We start from the raw sequence: 18,274 nt of genomic DNA on the forward strand, positions 1-18,274 counted from the left end.
TTGTAGGTACCCGTGGCTAATTAAGGTGTTTGATAGATTTCAATTGGAGTATGAGTTCTTGCCAGAAACATCGACAATTCGATTCCCCAAACACAACGCAGAGTGTTAAATCCACTAATGCTTTCTGCATTACTGTGTTCCTTCCCAGCCGGAATGTGTGGTCTGGGTACAATACCGAAATGGTCCCCAAGCAGGCGTCCTCACTCTTCAGTTCTCTAATTGTTCCTGTTAAGCAGATACAAATAATGAAACTGCAGATGCCTGTGCTGAATCCCAACAGCCAAGGAGTCTACCCGTATGAATATGGAGGTCCAAATTCAGATTAAAACAAAACAAAACAAAACAAAACGAAACATGGGCCGTAAATCTGCCCTCTTTATATGGCAGCCCAGTGGAGACAGGTAGGAGATGGGTGTCTGGGCTCCTGTCTTGGGTCCCACTTCAGGACAGATGTGGGAGGGGAGGAAGGGCTTTGTCTTAAGTTCAAATGGGAAATGGTACTGCCACAGCTGTATTTTAGAAGCCATTGTTGTTTCAGTGATCCCAGTGGCTTAAAATCACAGTGAAATCATCTTTTTTAAAGGACCCAGATTAAACTAATACCAGAATGCACAGCATCCCAGCGTCTCGGTTTTCCCTGGGTGGCATTAATTATCTTTTGTTGTAGCAAATTGTCCGCCTTGTAAATTGAGCCAAAAGTGTGTCTTCAAGCAGATGCGATGTTTTAATATGCCCACAATGAAGCAACTTTTATAACTTCCACGTACTCTAGATATATTATTCCATCCCCAATTATGTGTCTGCAGTTCAAACTTTGTGTTGTAGAGGCTTGTTTGTCGTCTTGCACCCTGAACCCTTCTCTATTAAACAGAGGGGAAGCCACTTAAGTGTTTTCTAGGATACAAAGTACCTTTGTTGAATTCACTCGAAAGCATTCCTGGCTGTTTCTGAAACTACAAAACAACAGATGAGACCTCCCAGATCCTCTTTTCTTTTCCAGCTCTGGAAGGCATATCTGAAGCAAGGTGTTGGTTGGTTCTTTTATTTTTTTGGTAAGCGTCCCCTTGCAGCATTTTCATTAGCTGTGCCTTGGGAGGGATGCTAGCCTGACTCATGCCTCTCTCCCCTTCTCTGTTTTTCCCTAAGCGAGTGCTTCCCCCTCACTTCCCTTTCCACCACTTCCTTTGTAGAGAGCATCACAGCCCAGACAGGAGTTTTCAGAGCCTGGGATTGGGGGTGGGGGCAGAGCTTGCAACTGAGTCACAGTCACCTACAACTCCAGTTTAGCATTTACTGAAACTTCCTCTTTCTCAAACTGCTTAAGGATGCAAACTAATTAATCCTCACAGCCTCATAAAACCCTTGTTAGGAAGGTGATCATTATTGCCTCCATCCCCAGCTCCTCCCCATTTCCTATCACCAGACACCTCATTGTAGTGCCAGTCCTGACGACAGCAGCTGACAGCCAGACTCAGAACTGAAAATTCCCTTCTGGATCCCGGTTCTTTCCCCCAAATGAACCATCGCAACTCTCTTTCTCGTCCTTGCCTATGCTCCAGATAGGGTAGATTGGCGGTCACTAGACCACTGAATTCAAACTAGCATATGTGTGTACGTGCACACATGTATGTTTTGCATTTTCAGTTACACAATTTGTAGACTCAGTGTAGACTCAGAGGAAAAGCAGCAGAGACCCTTTCTGTGCAACACACACACACACACACACACACACACACACAAACTCCTCAGCCACTCTTATCTCTGTGTGGGGATCGGGGTGGGGGGGGCGGGTGGGTTTGGTGGAGTTTGATCATCTTTGTGAACAATATTTTTTCCCAAGTCGACCAACTGGGTGATGCCAGTCCCTACCAAATTTGAATTGATGACTCAGAATTAAAATTAGCAAGGCAAGAAAATTCCAAATGAGGTGAGAAAGCAGTAGAAATAGTTCCAGATCCCCTAGTACTGAGCCATTCAATATCATTTCTGATGACAGGGACAGAGCTAGGAACATTCAATGTGGGTGTGAGTCTTTTTCATATATGGAGAGTTGGGTAAGTATTTTTAAGGAAAATAATACATGAATCAGGAACAGTGACTTTGGTTTAACCCCCTGCAGGCTGCAGCTATAGACAGCAGGCAATGATGCCTCAGTTTTCCTAGAGCTTACCTATGCTTCATGTTCTTAAAGCAATAGTCGGAAATCTACCATGGTATCAAGCCCAAGTGTTACTTGCAGAAACAAGGTGCAGTGATACCATGTTTTAACAAAAGCAGTGTTGCCAAAGTCATTACATGGAGAGAATCAACCAAACAATCGCTAGAAGGCAAGTTTTGTGGTCCTGCCTCTGCTATAAAGTGACAATGCAAAAAACCCCTCCAAATCCAGCACAGCCTTAACCGAGTCCTTATGGCATTTAGAAATTTGCCGTAATATTCAGAAATGGTTTAAAATAATTCTAGAAGATATGCCAGGAAGCACAAAAGGCCTCTTTCCATCTTTTATGCTTCTGGATTGGAGAGCTCCCAGAGATTCTAGAACGGTAAGGAAGGAGATAAGGGCCGTCTTGAGAGCCTTATTAATATGTATATTAACATGATTTACTTAATATCTCCATTACAGTTTCCTCAAGAGTTAAGTCAGTCCACTGATAAGATTGGTGCATTTTATTTACCCTCATCTTCACAGTCAATAGTGTTTATAGATCCTGAGGTAAAGAAATTAACAGGCGGTTTGCTTCTGAGTTCGCCCTACACCCATGAGTATAAAAAGATTTGCCTTTGCAGATTTTTTTTTTCTTTCTAAGCACGAGAAATGAAGCCCAAAGTAATTTGGTAAGATGTGTTGCTCAGTTTTTATATTGCTGCAAAGTTATTTGACTACATTTTAGAAGGGTGGATCCCTGTTTTTTTTTTTTTTTTTTTTTTTTTAAAAACAACAAACGAAATGTGGATTTTCTTTCTGCAGAAACACTGGGAGTTCCCATTTCTATTGACACTACTTATCTTGGTTCTTTCCAGATTTTTGAGAAGACATAATATAAAATATAACCGTTCAGAAGGCAAAGATAACATTGTAGGATCTCGAATAGAGCCCCACCTCAGCTAAGAGCTAAATATTGAGAATCATTCAAAGAATTTCAAACAAGAAGCCTGGCTTAGGGGGTCACGTGTCTGTTTAATCTGTCCCCACTGCATGGAATGCGACATGCCGCACACGCAGGGAATCAGAACCCCACACGAGGTTAATAAAAATGCACTCTGATTTGATGAAATGATTTATGATTTCTGAGCTACTCCTCTATAAAGAAATTTAAAGTGACTGAGAATATGGGGGTTATCTGCTGGAATGCACTGTGAAGCTAGAAAAAGAAGAGCAGGGAAATATTTGTGAGTTCAAAAAGATTTTTGACATCTGCTGTTTCTCTTTTCTTTTTCTTTTCTCTCTTTCAGATAGTGCAGAAAATATGGCATTTCTCTCCTGATTCCAGTCTGCACAAAACCCCAGGCCTGCGCCAGGCACACAGTAGGCCTACAGCAGGTGGTGGAGAAATGAATCTGAGGTATTGTAATATTACTTCAGGAGCACATTTGTACTGTACTTTTTATATTTTCCTATGTTAAGCACCTACACACACACACACACACACACACACACACACACACCCCTCCCCTCTTTTTGGGGATGGCAGTGACTTTTATTCTATACCAAGGTTTGGTAGATCAAGGGTGGGGTGTATGCAGTGACCTTCTCAAAAAGGTGCTGGACACCCTGCCTGTCTAGGGTCCTGAGTAAAGAGTAGGGCCCAAGCTCCGCCACCCGTTCCTGCACCACCTGCCTGTTGTCTGGGCACCAAGAGAGGGGACATATTTCTGGGGGACAGCTGCCAAAGCCAGGCGGGGTCGAGAGAGAGGTTAACGGGGGAGAGGAGGCTATTGATCCGGCGTGGAACTCGAGACAGAGAGCGCAGCAAGACTAAAGGGGGAGCTGTGAGACCAGACATTAACAGCTTTCAGCGCTAATGATGCCCGTGCCAGACGGGCAGAGGGAAAAAAAGGAGACTGGAGCGGCAGCTGGGATTGCTCGCTGCCTGCACCCGGCCGCCTCTCGGGCGAGGAGGAGGAGGAGGCTGCGAAGAAGGAAAGGGAGGAAGAGGAGGAGTGGGAGGAGGAGGGGGAGGAGAGGGCGAGGGGGCCAGCGCAGGGCTGGGCAGGGGCAGGGCGGCCTCTCCCCGGCCGCCGCGAGGTGGAGCGCGCCGGCGGGTGGCGGCGTGTCCGGCCCTGCGCCGGCCCGCCCGCGCGTCCCTCTTCCCGCCGTCGGGGCAGCGCGGGGCCAATGAGGAAGTACTCCCCGGGTCCGTCGCGGCCCGCGCCGCCCCCTGCCCGCTACTTCCTGCCAGGGGTGGGGCAGGGGTGCCCTTTCCGCAGACCCCGCCGCCCGAGCTACAGCCGGAGGTCTTGAGCGTCCTGCGCAGTACGCGGAGGGGCCCCCTTTCTTGAAGGGGGCTGTCGCGTTCCCCCAGGCCACAGACCGGGTCCCCAGTCCTTGTAATCAACGTCCAAGGGCCTGGGTCGCAGGTTGGGATTTTGGGCGCGGGACTGCGGGCAGAGCCGGGCAACAGACACACCGCGGCGATTTGAGTCAGACCTGCCCCCGGCGCTGTGTGACCTTGGGCAAAACGCTAACTCTTTCTGGACTCACAGCGCCAATTCTCCGGCGGAGAGCTGACAGCCTTCGCGAATTTAGGAGTCTGGGCGGGTTGGGATGACCAGTTTGTGGTTTTCTTAAGAAGTTTATTAAAGGTGCGTGTGAGCATTTTTTCTTACTTAGGCCACCACTTTCCTGGGAAGATTTTCACGGTGGGGCTAGATGGGGAGAGAGAGAGGTGCTTCTGGACTTTGGACCACGTGGATGTGGGGTGTGGGTGGAAGTGGTGGGCAGCTGTGTGTAGTCGAGGTGAGGGGACTACCGACTCCTACCCACCCCCTCCCTGCCCAGTCCCCACCTCCTCGGACGCCGACCCTGCAGCCCAGTCCGCAAAATTGCATGCTAGGGCACATTTTATTGTTATTAAATTTGGGGGGGGCGGTGTTTGGGCAGGGAGTTTTTTCTGTTCTTGCTGCGCTCCAAGTTGTTGGTAACTTCACCCCACCCAAGACCTTGGGGGCGAGCAAAAACTCCGTGTGTCCCCCAAGGAAAAGGACCCGAGGGAGGCGGCGCGCCCGGAGGCGTCACCGCCCAGCCACTCGCTTGAGCGAAGCCGCCAGAGCCCGGCCTGGGGGCGGGGTGGGGTGGGTGCAGCTGGGCTCGCGGGCGAAGCCCAGCCCTGAGCCAGGCCCCGACCCGCCCTGGCCGCCTCCCGGCCCAGACCAGAGGAACTCTGAGATGAGGGGTCCAGCGCGTGGCGCGCCCAGCCGTAGAGGCAGGTCATCAAGCAGACAAAGTTGGCCGCGACCTGGGGACGGACGGGGCGCGGGGTGGGGGAGATGTCCACGCGGCTGCGGCCTAGCCTTGTCCCCAGGCCACGGACAGGCCCCCACAACTCTTGTCCTCGCCGGCTGGAGATCAAACCTCTGACAAGGCAGCTATGTCCTTCCCAGTCTGACGGGCGATTTCAAGTCCTGCCCTGGGCGGAGGCACACTGGAGGTGGGGGTGTGTGTGTGTGTGTGGGGGGAGACACGTTACTTCCAGGTCTCAGTAATTGTCAGGGGGGGGCGAGAGGGGACTGGGGGACCCGGGGGGGTCACCCACACGGGTATCTAAGGAGATCTGGCCACGCCCACTTCTGGGTCAGCCAGTGCAAGTCCCTCTCCCACGCGGAGCACTCCTGTCCCCTTACCCCCACGCTTCCGACAGACCCAGGCCTCAGGGGGTGGGGCCCGTGTTTGACCCCAAGGAGTTAATGGGGGGAACGCACAGACTTAGATGAATATTCCTTCCGGAATGGGACTCACGCAAGGTCTCATGTCCCCCCCCCCCCATTGTGCTCTTAATTCTTTCCTTCTCTCAGTATCTTTTATTTTGTCCACTTGGTTTTCTCAGAGTTTGTAATATCAAGATTTCTATGGAGACACTTTTTGGAAGTTTAACCCCGACCCCCCAATAAAACAAAAGTAAAACCAACCAAGCTACTTCTCCAGCGAGACGAAACAAACTGACCATCGCCCCCAGTCCCCCAGTCGACCCCAATCCTTTTACGCAGCCCCTCCCCCTTTCAATCCAGAAGAGCTTTTGGATGGGTGGGTGGGGACTTGCGTTGATTCAACTTACTTCCACGCACTCAGCTCTCCTCCTCCCTTCTCAGGGGGTCCTGCTCCCAGGAGGGGAGGAGGTATGAAGAGGATTTTCTTTTATTTAAAAATATCCTCCTCCCCCTCCCCTTTTGCGCTGCCCGTGCACGGGGAGAAGAGGAGCGCACAAAAACGCTGTTTGCACGTGTGGCCGCCCTGGACTGAGGGTGTGCGCACGGGCGAGTGTGTGTGTGTGTATGTGTGTGTGTGTGCGCGCGCGCGCGAGTATGTCTCTGTGTGTGCTTTCTTGTTCTCACACGGTACAATGTTAAAAAGCCACCGCTAGTCGCCCCCAGTGCTCCGACTCTCTGGGTCTTTTTGTCTCTAGTGCAGATTAAACGTCACGTCCGCACTTGAACTTGAATTTTATCCCATTGTACAGAGGCAGCCCCAGCCATAGAGAGACCGAGAGCTCCCAGAGAACCCGGACTCCGCCATCTTCACGTTGCAATCTATAGCTCCCAGTCCGCGCCCGCACCGACCCAGGCGCACTGGGCGAGCCGCCCCTCAGCCCCGCTCCCCCCGGGCCCGCGGCGCCAGGGGAGCGCTGGGGAGCGCTCGCGGGGACCCGGCAGCTTCTCCGGCCGGCGCCAGCCTGCCAGGTGAACTGGGAAGGAGCCGCTCCTGGAGTCCCCCCAGAGCCTCGGAAGGGTCAGTCTCCGAGAAAAAAACAGGCAGCCCGCAGAAAGCCCAGAAACAACCGAACCGGGGCAGTTTTACATTGCTTTGGGTTTTTTGAGGGGGCGGGGTGAGGGGGTACGAGACAAGTCCCCAAGTTTTCTTTGCTTTTTTTTTCTTTTTCTTCTTTTATTTTTTTATTTGTTTGCATTTTTCTCCCCCACCCCCCCCCCCCCTCCTGGTAGAAGTGCGCTTTCCACCTACCAGACCCTGAAAGAAAGTGTCAGGAACCGGTGCAAAATCCGGTTAAGTTCAAGAAGACATTTGGAAGTCCCGGAGGCCAAGCAGTTTGAAGAAGTGTAAGCGATTTTTTTTTCCTTCAAAAGAATATATTTTTAAAGAAACCAGCCAGTTCGCGGCAAGCAACAGCAGATTTTTTTCCTTGCCTCTTTCTCCTATTTTAGATCGACAGATTTTTCTTTCCTTTTTTTCTTCGCTTTTTCTTTTTGCAAACAAAGCAAAAAACAGCATAGAAGAAAGCGCAAAATACAGAAGAAGAGGAGGAGGAAGAGAGGGCAAGAGAGGAAGGGGGGAAAAAAAACAAAACACCAACCCGGGCAGAGGAGGAGGCGAGGAGGCGCGGCGGCGGCAGCGGCGGCGGCGGCGGCAGCGGCGGCGGCGGCTCGGACCCCCTCCCCCGGCTCCCCCCATCAGTGCAGCTCTCCGGGCGATGCCAGAATAGATGCCGGGGCAATGTCCCGCCGCAAACAGGGCAACCCGCAGCACTTGTCCCAGAGGGAGCTCATCACCCGTAAGTGTCTGCGGCGTGCGCGCCAGGGGCCGGAGGATGGGGCTCCGGGTGCCCGGGGCTGGGTACACAGAGCCGGGCCGAACGCCGGGGCCGCTCGCGGGCTCGCAGAGGCAGCGGCGGCGGCCCAGAGCATGGTGGGGGGCGGGGGGGGGGCATAGGAAAGTTTCTTTGCAGCCCTGGGAGTCGGAGCGCTGCGCAGTCAGACGCGCTTCGGGCTCGAGGGCCTGCGGAGCGGGCTCCGGGCCGGGGAGGGGGCGCGCAGGCTGGAGGAGGTGTGTGTGCACGCGGAGCCCGGCTGGACGCTCGCCCCTCCGAGCGGCGTGTGTGGCGGCGGCGGCGCTGGTGGCGGGGTTTGGAGAGGAGGGGGAGGGGGCTGGGGGAGCGGAGGGGGAGGGGGGAGCCGGGAAGTGGGGAAAAGTTGGCGAGCGCGTGGGTCCGCGCTGACGGCGCTGGCGGAGGAGAGCGGGGTGCGCTCCGGCCTAGGGGAGACGCGGGGCGAGGGGCGGCCGCCGGCTCCGAGTCCCCGGTCGCTGCACCCGGCCGGGCAGAGCGCCGGCCACGCCGGTCTTAGGATTCCGCCGCCGCCTTTCTCTCCCCTCCTCTTGCTATTTGCAAAAGAATCCAGCTGCGCGGCTGTTTGCTGGGCTCATGCCCCCCCTCCCCATTTTCCCACCTCCGTCTGTCTCCTGGGATGATCTTGTCTTCTATCCCCCACTCCAAAAAAAAAAAAAAAAAAAAAAAGAAAGAAAGAAAAAAAGAAAGGTGGGGGGATTGGGGGCTGGTGAAAAAGCCCCGCCACGGGGAAAAAGAAGGGTTGTCAGCCAGGATTAGGAAGACAGGGATGTGCTTGTAAAATAGGGGGAAAAAATTAAAATGAGAAAAAAAAAAAAAAAGGAAAGGAAAGGAGAGAGACCTATCAGTCTCTTACCCATCTTTCTATCTCAGTATCTTTCATCTTCCTTCTCTAAATAAACAAGGCAGATCGGCGTGGAAATCCACCGGCTGAAATCGTGTGGATTTCAAGCAAGTGGCCGGGCAGGCAAAGTCAGGCAGCGGGGCAGGGACTCAGCAGCTTCCAGTGCCCCAGTTGGGTTTATTTAGAAAAGGGGAAAAGCGAGCGCGAGCGGGCCAGGTACGGTGTTTGCAGGGGAGCTCGCCCCGAGTACCCGCACAGTTGCACGGGAAGGTCGGCTCGCCGCGCTCCTTGCCCGGCGCAGCCCGCGGGGCCGCTGCTTCGCGGCGCGCGAACATCTCCCCGTGGTCCTTTCTCTCGCGGTGCCTAGGTCGCCGTTGCTTTTTTATTATTTTTTAATTGCAATAGAAATAAAACATCCTCTGGGTGCCATCGAGACCGTGGGCCGGTTGTGTTCCTGCAATCCTCCGAGCACCTCGTCGGGCTGGGGCCGGGCAGCCCGCGCGGAGCTGGAGAGGGCTGCGCGCCCAGCCGCAGCCGAGGACTGGCTGCGGGGCGGCCGAGAGCCGAATATTTATGTTATATTTTAAAAAATTTAAATAAATAAATAAATATATAAAGGGGCTCTCCCCTCCCCTGAACACCCAGCATAGGAGCCATCTGCTCGGAGCATTTGCTACTGCCACCTCTCCTTTGTTACAGGAGATACATTAGTAAGAATTTGTGGATTTATTATTGTTTTTTGGGGAAGGGAATAGATTTTAAAGTGGGGTTCGCCTTGGGAGAGGGATGCGTTTTTGGAGGGAGGAAGGAGAACGTCTCTTTTATTTTTCACCATTGTAACATCAAAGAAGACTCACTGGTTGCATTTTAAACAAAATGTTTTACAACCAGATTTGAGCCTGGTTTGATCAAGGTCCTTTTGGCCAGTTGACATTTTGTCCTTTACCAAGCCAAAGCCATGGCTTATCCCTCCGCACCCCCACCCCTTTTAGGTGGTGTCCTGGTTTGTTACAATGTCTATATTTGCAAAGGTTAATTTCTCTAGGAGGCAATTTGCCCCTCATAGCCTCTGTATAATTGCCAGGGTTGTTTTTGAGGAGGGGGAAGTTGGGGGGGGTTGGGGAAGGAGGGAGTTGTCTGGGCTGCATTGCCAAGCTGGAAGCAGCGAAAGGAGCCAGGAGTGTTTGCAGTTGTGTGTTTGGGGGGGAAGAAGCAGGTAGGTTTGCTTTGCTTTTGCTCTCTCCCCCTCTGGCATTCCTGGGACATCAGGAGAAAGCCCTGGCCAGAAGGACTGGTGGCAGCTGGTCGTGGGGGACAAGGCATGCCTGGCGCAACATCCTTCCATCCTTCATTTGTTCCCCCTCTTTCTCAGCCTTGCTCGGAATGGTGCTGCGGAAAAGCCACTGCCACTGGAGCAGGGAGGGAGGGAGAAGAGAGAGGCAAAGGAGAAGAGGTGAGGAGGAGGAGGAGGCAGGGGCAGAGGATATCTCGCCTGCCTTTCAGGGGCACTTGGAGACCAGGGCATGTGCAGGGGGTCAAGCAGGGAGAGTGGTCCAACCAGTTTTCAGACAAGGCTATTTATTATCAAAAAGCAGCTGGCTTCTCTGTCCTGTGTCACCCGGGAGGCAGGAGAGCAGGCAGGGGAATGGCAAGAATTGGATGCAGTTGAGGCTGCATGGCCTGGGGAAGTGCCTCTCCAGAGTGATGCAGGGGTCATGGGTTTAGGGTGCTCTGGAGCCCTGGCCAGCAAAACGAGTGGTGTCACAGCCCTGACCCTGGGGTTCACATTTTAGATTTTAAATGTGAAAGAAACTACCCAGAATGTGATGCAGCTTCGGTGGGGTGGCAGCCCCTGGCTCTTAGAGACAGTGTAACTTAGGGTGACTGCTGGTCTGGGAGACATGAAGAGCATACAAACAGCAAATAATCTTAGGGTGGGGGGCATTGCAGAAGAGCTCTGTAGTGAGCCTTGTTTACTGTACAGACAGGGCCGGAGAGAAGAGAAGTCAAGTATAAGACAGGGTGGGAGACAGCTGGGGAAGAAAACCTGGGCTTCTGGTTTGTTTCAAAATGTTTGACCCAGATGGATATGGCTTTTAGAACCGGAGGACGACAGACACAGCTATTAATAAAAACAAACACAACACAACAGTGACAATACTGAGGAGGGAGGAAGAGGGGCAGTGGCTGATCAGGCAGAGGGAAGGGCTGTGAGCTCGCAGTGCCAGACAAGGAGAGTAGGGGAAATGAAATGAAGTCCAGTCCACGAAGGAGTTCTGAGGCTTTCCGAAGAAAATAAGATGTCCCTGGTAAATTATACAACCCTAGCGAAGGTGATTTTTTCCAACAACCTACCAACAGGTTTCCTTGGAAGATCAGTAATTTTCTGTTTGAATTCACAATTTTGCAAAACAACTAGAGACCCAAGGTTTGACACGGAAGTTAGGCTAACTGTGTTAATTTCACGGTTGCCTTTTAAATTGGGCTTTGCTATAGCTGTGTGTTCTGGAGGCGGCTAGGTTCACAATGACCTTAACTCTCTGGGGTATAGTGTATCTCCAGTTGTCCACAATCTTTCAAGATTGGGCCTCTGATAAATTTCATAAGACATGGGCCCCTCTTTTTTGCCGGGGGGGGGGGGTGGTTGTTGGGGGGGAGTGAAGTTTGTCTCCCTTCTGCACAGAAGGGAACCCCATATCATTAGAAGTGTGATATAAGTCAGCTGCTCTGATTCCACGGGAGAATAAAAATGTGTTCATCAAAGGTGTTATGCCAGGCTGATTTTATTCATTTGTAATTCACACCTGAGAGAAAACAGCCGTGAGCGTATTTTAACAACCTTTAATATTTTTAAAGGGTATTCTTTCCCTCCCTGAATATTATGTACATATGCATATTTCTTTGAGGGTGGGAGCTTGCTATCTCCCTGTGCTTTGGCCTTGGCGATTTTTGTGTGGCTTTCAGAATATTTCGTACAAGAAAACGAGTCATTTCTCAAGTGCTAGAGTGAATGCAGTTGCTTTGGGGAAGCCGGCCTTAGGAACGTGGAGAAAGGCTGAGGTCAGATGGCTGGGGGTGGCGCTTTGCTGACCACGGTGCAGGACTCCACAGGTCTCACTGACCGAAGAGAAAGGCCAGCTTTGGGTGCATCTGACAGTAATTACCGGTATGTCTCAGGTGAGATGGAAGCACACGGAACAGTTGGTTTACAGATATCAGCTTCCGACTATGGAGAGCACGAGTTTCTAGCTCCTTATCAGTCTCGAGCTCTTGGCGCTGTCTTTTAGCTTAGAACACGTCTTGCACCAGGCCTTCCCTTTTTCCTTTTCATCTCCTTCCTTGATCGCTTTGCATTCTCTGTTGCTTGTTGTGATAAAATACTTTCCAAAATAAACTTTCAGTTGAATTGGCTTTTGGTTGATGGCAAGCCTGAAACGCCGAGCCGCGCCTGGTGCCACTTGGCAGCTAGGGGGAGCTCGGTGCCCGTGTCATGGCTTGGCGCCTTCGCTACAATGGGCCAGGAACGGGCTTCCATCAGCCGCCCAGGCAGTTTGCCTTGCTGCAAAATGTCTTAAGTGTGAAGTTGTAATATTGATTTTCCTGCAGAGATTCGAGCAGGACAAAATGAGAATATAAGTTTGAGAAATCTATTTTCAAGCTATTGGCATTGATTTACAAGCCCTCACTAGGCAGATGGGGGCATTTTTCTTTCTTTTTTTTTTTCCCGCTTCTTTTCCTGTTTTTTAAACAATTAAAATGGTTAGTTTTGAATGGGTGTGTTTTCCCCTATGAGTCTGTGGTCTTGACTTTCTGAAAATTCCATTAGGCTGTTAAGGCATTCATGATGGAATGAGGGGGTCTGGGAAGAGCATACATCATTTTGTCCATTTCTGTGTTGCATGTCACAGACCCAGGGAACGGTCGAGAATCGCTGCTTTTGGGAGTCATGCTCCGAAAACAGTTTGATGAATGGAAATCCTTTTAGCTCAGGTTTTATAACACTTGGATTCTCAATTCCATTTATTAGGTAATGTTCCCACTGTACTAAGGGAAATAGCACCATTCCCCAAAGATATCAAATGCCAACTCAAATAACGTGTAAAACTTTGTTTGGAAGGAGTATAGGCTTGCTAGACCCAGCGTTGCTAATACCTTTCACCCCAAACAGTGCCCTTAATGGATGGCTTTTAATGAGACTCTTTCTGTCCTAAACGTGTAATTTAGTGCTGGGGAATATGTGTGCTTTTGATCATGGGATTTCTGGATCTATAATGTCTTCTCCAAGTTCAAGAAATCTGCAGACAGCACAGTTAACCTCGAGTCTTATGCTTGAGTTCAGTATATGGGCAGAAGAGGTTGCCCTGAGACAGGAAAGAGTGCTTTATTCTAACCTGAAAGAGAAATAAATTAGGTCAGACAAAAGCCTAGGCTGTCATCAGCTGAGAAAGAGCCTTCACTCTCCAGTACCGAGGGCCAGCAATTTAGCTGATGATTTCTCTACTTCATTTAATGTTTGAATCGAGCCAGTTGTAAGCATATCGCGGCAGCGAGCTCATTTGACAACTCAAGAGATGAAGTGGCATAGGCACCTCGCAGCCTTGGGCTGGGCAGTGGCCTTTGGCCTGTAGAAAACCGTTAAAAAAAAATTCACTTTAGAAATCCCCAATCCTTTGCCTTGGAACTTGGGAGAGTCTCACAAGCTGTAACTAAACACAGACCGCAGCTATGACGATGCTTGACAAAAACAGTACATGTGGGGAGGGTAGAGATGGGGTTCTTGACCTCTGAAGGCTGCCTCCTGCCTCTCCTGTGGCTTCAGGAAGGCCCCTCTGGCTGCTGACTGTTAGGGCCGACCTTTAGCTGAAGCGCTCCAAGGACCTGGGACTGCAGGTGTAATGCTGGGGTCACATGTGGGAGGACAAGGAAAAATCAACGCTCTCTGGAGACTGCACCCAGCACCACCCGGTCAAGTGACTGATGCCGGGGACCATCCCTCTCCGAAGATGGTGATAGCTGTAGGCACAGGGACAGATTTTTTAACGGGGAGAGGGCGCAAAAGAGAAGCGGGCATGAATGTCTGTCATCGAGCTGCTCTGAGTATGGCTTTGTCACTGCTTTATTTACACCCACGACCGGGACTGGGGTCCTCGGTATTCTGCCCCCTCCACCCCCAGCCCGCTCCCTACTCCCTGTGTAGTCTTTCTTCTTTCCCAGGGAGCCAGATGCCCGTGAGAGCTGCTCATGTTCTGGACCCTGTTTCTCTACCCCTCCCCAAGAAAAGCCGTTTGTTGACTGCCCCTCTTGAGCAGTAGTCCCCCCGAGGCGTGGATACAAAGTGCCAATAGCAGGCTATTTGGAGACCCTTGAAAGCAGAGGGACACACTTCTTCACACTTCTCACATCTTCTGCACGAGCCAGTGGGGTGGGGGCGGGCAGGGAGAGGGGAACAGCATCGTTTTTACTGGCAAGAGTGACACCAGATCCAGGTTTGATTAATGGTGCTACATTCACCAGGACTTTTCGTCCGGCATTTTGACATATGCAAGTCTTTTGTGTATTTGCTGAAATTCAAGAAATTCATTCTTTATTTTTTTCCACGAGAGCTGATAATCTGCTTGGTGTTGAATTAGCCAGTCTGAGCTATTTTAACTATAATGAAATCCCAGACCACACAAAATTAAGTAACTTCAAAGTAAAAAAAAAACACAAAAAACAAAAAACAAGCCTCTGTTGTACACAACTTTTTTTACGACCCCCCTTCCGCTGAAATAGAAATCCATCCGCGGATGTCCTGATGAGTTCTCTCCTACCACGACGTGCAGAAAGGACTCAAGAAAGTTGAATGCCAATGTTACTGTGATTAACGTGTGCTTCGGAAATGGATATGCTGCTAGGATTTTCTTTTTCTTTCTTTCTTTCTTTCTTTCTTTCTTTCTTTCTTTCTTTCTTTCTTTCTTTCTTTTTTAATGGGGTCATGTTTAAATTTCTCCCTTGGACATGAGCTATTGAAATGGCTTGTGTCCTTGCTGTTTCGTTGTCAGCCTCAGAGGATGTCCTCCAGCAAAAGGCTTGCAGTCTGGTGTCCTGTATAGAGGGTTTTTTTTTTCTTCCGCTTAGCACCTTTGAAAAAAGCACAGCATTAAATAAAACAAATCTCTTCATTTGGCCTCAAAGAGTGCTTTTAGATCCCGTCATTATGAGCCCTGTTGTGGCTCGGAAGATTTAAGGCATTTGCAGCTTTGTGGACTCTTCTGAATGTGCTTGGAAGGATGTCTATGGTGGTAAATCTTTTTTTTTCCCTTTAAAGCAACTATTTTATTTATCAAAACATAGGTCACTCCATTCTTTGGTTTTGTGGACTTGGCTTTTTATTAGTAACTTCTTAGGAAGGGACAGGATCTGTGAATGCACCTGAACGCTGTTTTCCTTATTCATTTGGCCTTTTTTTCTGCTCTCGAATGTGTGAGATCAGGCCCCCTGAGCTCGGTTTTTGGACTTGATGTGGTGTGGGGAAGGGAAGGTTGGACAGTCCATAGCTCGAGTATTTTTCAAGGAGCTGTTTTTAATATGCCAAAGTGTTCTGAAACCAGGGTGGGGTGTATAGGGCAACGTGTATATATGGGGGGTCTTTCTCCCACTGTCAGACTTTCCCCTCCAGAGTCTGCCACTGGGCTACGTGATTGAGGTTCTTCCTGTACCCCACACCACCTCCCAGGGATCAGGAATGCCTGCCTTCCTGGAATGCTGGCCAGGCTCTGGCCTTCCCCGGCAGGCCCCCTCAGCCAGACCCCGGGTCATTTCCATCGGTGGCCGACAAGGTCCTGTACCCACAGCCTTCTCCCTGCCTTCCATCCAGGGGCCAGAAATCTCAACAATCTCATTTGAGGCTCATGTGGTGGTTGGCATGGAGCAGACAGGGCCTCGTGGGGGGGTGGCCCCGGCATGCACCCTTCCTCCTAGCTGATCTGAGGGTGGTAGGGAGGAGGCCTTTGGAGGGTGTCAGGGAGTTGTGGGGCTGGGGCCAGCAGCTCTGAGACGCCTGGCCCCGCTGCACTGCTCAGCCGTCCTCCTGAGAGGGCAGGTGGTCCGGGGAGGGGATTCATCTGTACAGCAGGGCCTGCTTCCACCGGCCAGGCTGTGTCCTCCCAGGGCCAGTGGCGGCCCTAGGCCTTGCTGGCTGCAGGAATTTGGTGGCCAAACGCGGCTGGGTCCCGGACAGTGGCTCCCACCCTCAGATGTGTTCTAACCCCTCCTGGCCCTCTGAGGACATTCCTCCTAAGGCATGCCTGACTGGGCTGCTGGGCTGCTCTTATCTCTGCCGCCTCTGCCGGGCACTTCATTATTCCCGATGTTCGGAGAACTTCATAAAACCTCTTGTCGTGCCTTTAAGCGTCATCTAGTCATAGATTATTTTCTCCACCAAGAATTGATTCCTTCTCTCTCCCATCCACCCATCTCCCTCCTCCCCTCCCCATGGTTGTTATTTTCTCTTGGATCCAATAAATTAAAAATTGACGGCAGCTCAGAAAGTGTTGTGCTCCGTCGAGTGTGCGTGTTGATGGTGGTTCAGTGTCGCCTGGAGTCGCAGCCCCTCCCGGAATGTTCGCGGGGAGGAGAATGAAAAGATCCCTTCGCAGATTATTGGTGAGCATGGGCTTGCTGGCAAAGGCTCCGTCTTCGTAGGAAGCAGGTGTAAAGTCTCCAGTCGGATGCAGAGCTCTGGCGGAGGGATGCTGAGCGTTTCTTGTAAACATGCGTACACATCATGATGGCGGCTGTGACGTTGGTGGCACACGATTTTTAGAGCCTGGCACCCCTCCCCCCACATCCTTCTCCTACCCACGCCCCCATCACTGAAACAATAATTCTTCCTATGTTTCTCCTGGACTGTGGCTTAGCCGTTAGAGATTTGGATTTGAATCAGTGCAGGGTAAGGGGGACATGGGCCCGGTGCTGTGTGTGCAGCAGGGCACACACACTGTGCTCTGGGGACAGCAGGCGGTCGGCCCCTTGGCTGGAATTCCCCGAAGGGCAGGTGCAGAGGCAGTTGTTACAGATGGACCAGGGCGGGTGGGGCCCTTGGAGCCCCGCGTGTGGGGGAAATCACTGGCCAGGTAAGGCCATGCTAAGCCTTTGCAGCTGCCGGGGGCCTGTTGGCTGCTTGGCTGGGTCGGTGTTAATGATGTCTTTCCATTTCTGTCTTCTGCCCCAAATTCCTTGCTGGCCGAGCTCAGGCATGGGGGAGTTTGTCTTAGGATCAAGTGCTTCCCCATCTACTTAACGACAAATATCCGTTATTATTTGTGAACCCTGATTTCATTGCTTCTAAATGCGTTTATCAGCTGGGAGGAGGCGTAGCCTTGTAAATAAAATGTGGTTTTGTTGTAAAGAAAATTAACTCTGTGTGTGTGTGTGTATGTGTGTGAGAGAATATATATTTGTCCATGAGCTTTGGGATTTCATATTTCAGAACCCACCCCAACATGATATCGTACATTTGAACAAGCCGCCTGGTGCATCCATTCATTTTTCCTCTTAATGAGTCAAACATTTTAGCAATCCCTGTACTTTATTCGGCTCATAATAGCGAGAGCGGCAATATTTTCCAGAGCCGCCTGACACTTGGGGAGCCTTTCACGAAAGCAGAAATCATCTCAGAGGAAAGACCTCATCTTTGCCTTCTTTATTTAAGGCCTGAGTTTGCCGGACAAGACAGCCTGAGGGGCTGGTTTGTTGGGCCTGGGAATTAAAAAAGCTGTTTTTGTTATGTGTATTTTCTCTTCCCTGGTGCTTTCTTATCTCTGGGTGGCAGTTTGGGCCGCTCTGGCTCTCCCAAGCTGGGCCTGGTTCTCTGAGCTGTGTGGGGCCGTGAGGCCCCGGGTGCCCACAGGACAAGAAAAAGAGGGTACTGGGAGGGCCAGACACAGCCTACTTTGCCCTTCTCCGAGCTGGGCCAAGTGGCTCTTTCTCCTTTTATTTCTTCCATTATCCATAGAGTTCTAAGAAGGGCTGTGCACACGCACATGCGTGCGCGCGCGTGCGCGCACACACACACACACACACACACACACACACACACACCCCACACACCCAGCTCAGTATCCGCCTGCGAGCGGAAATGAAACCACAGCCTGTCTTTGGGGGTGTCTCCGAAGGCTGTGAGCACCAGCCTCTGGGCTCAGCAAGCTGTCTGGGTCTACCCGCTGTGACCCAAAACTTGACAGTTGAGGGGTTCATGCTGCCTCTGCTGCCTGAACTTTGGGGGTGGCGTTGCCACCTTCCTGGGAAGTATCTCACTCAGCAGATGAAGCCCAGAGCCCCACGCCCCCCCAGGGGGGAGAGAGGAAACCCCATTCTTGGAGTAGGGTGAACACCCGCTGTCATCTTGAGTTTTACTTTCAACACTGACAGTGGGAGGGAAGATTTGTTTGTTTCTTTTGCCCCTGGACTCCCTTGGAGGCAGCGAGCTGGGTCCTGGGTCCTGGGTCCAGGAGGTGGGGTTCAGAGCTGTCTGTGGGATGGGGGCAGGGCCTGGCCGCCCAGGGGGGCTTGGCTGCCAGGGGGCCTTGGCTGCCAGGGGGCCTGAGGCAGGAATCAACTGCAGCACAGCGAACAGTTTCGAGTACTTTCAGACTCA

At 51.4% G+C, this 18,274-nt stretch overlaps 1 protein-coding gene across 4 annotated transcripts in view; it reads left to right on the top strand.

The window, feature by feature from the left end:
* The first annotated feature begins 7,145 nt into the window (after positions 1-7,145).
* The window catches only part of BCL11B (BCL11 transcription factor B), a 95,566-nt gene continuing 84,437 nt past the window's right edge, over positions 7,146-18,274 (top strand). For all 4 annotated transcript variants that reach the window (XM_026515329.4, XM_026515331.4, XM_026515330.4 and 1 more), the window contains exon 1: positions 7,146-7,721. In XM_026515329.4, coding sequence (XP_026371114.1) covers positions 7,664-7,721 — 58 coding nt within the window. In that variant the 5' untranslated portion in view covers positions 7,146-7,663. The remainder of the gene's footprint in view (positions 7,722-18,274) is intronic.

This window comes from Ursus arctos, unplaced genomic scaffold (assembly GCF_023065955.2).
Source record: "Ursus arctos isolate Adak ecotype North America unplaced genomic scaffold, UrsArc2.0 scaffold_25, whole genome shotgun sequence".
Classification (NCBI taxonomy): domain Eukaryota; kingdom Metazoa; phylum Chordata; class Mammalia; order Carnivora; family Ursidae; genus Ursus; species Ursus arctos.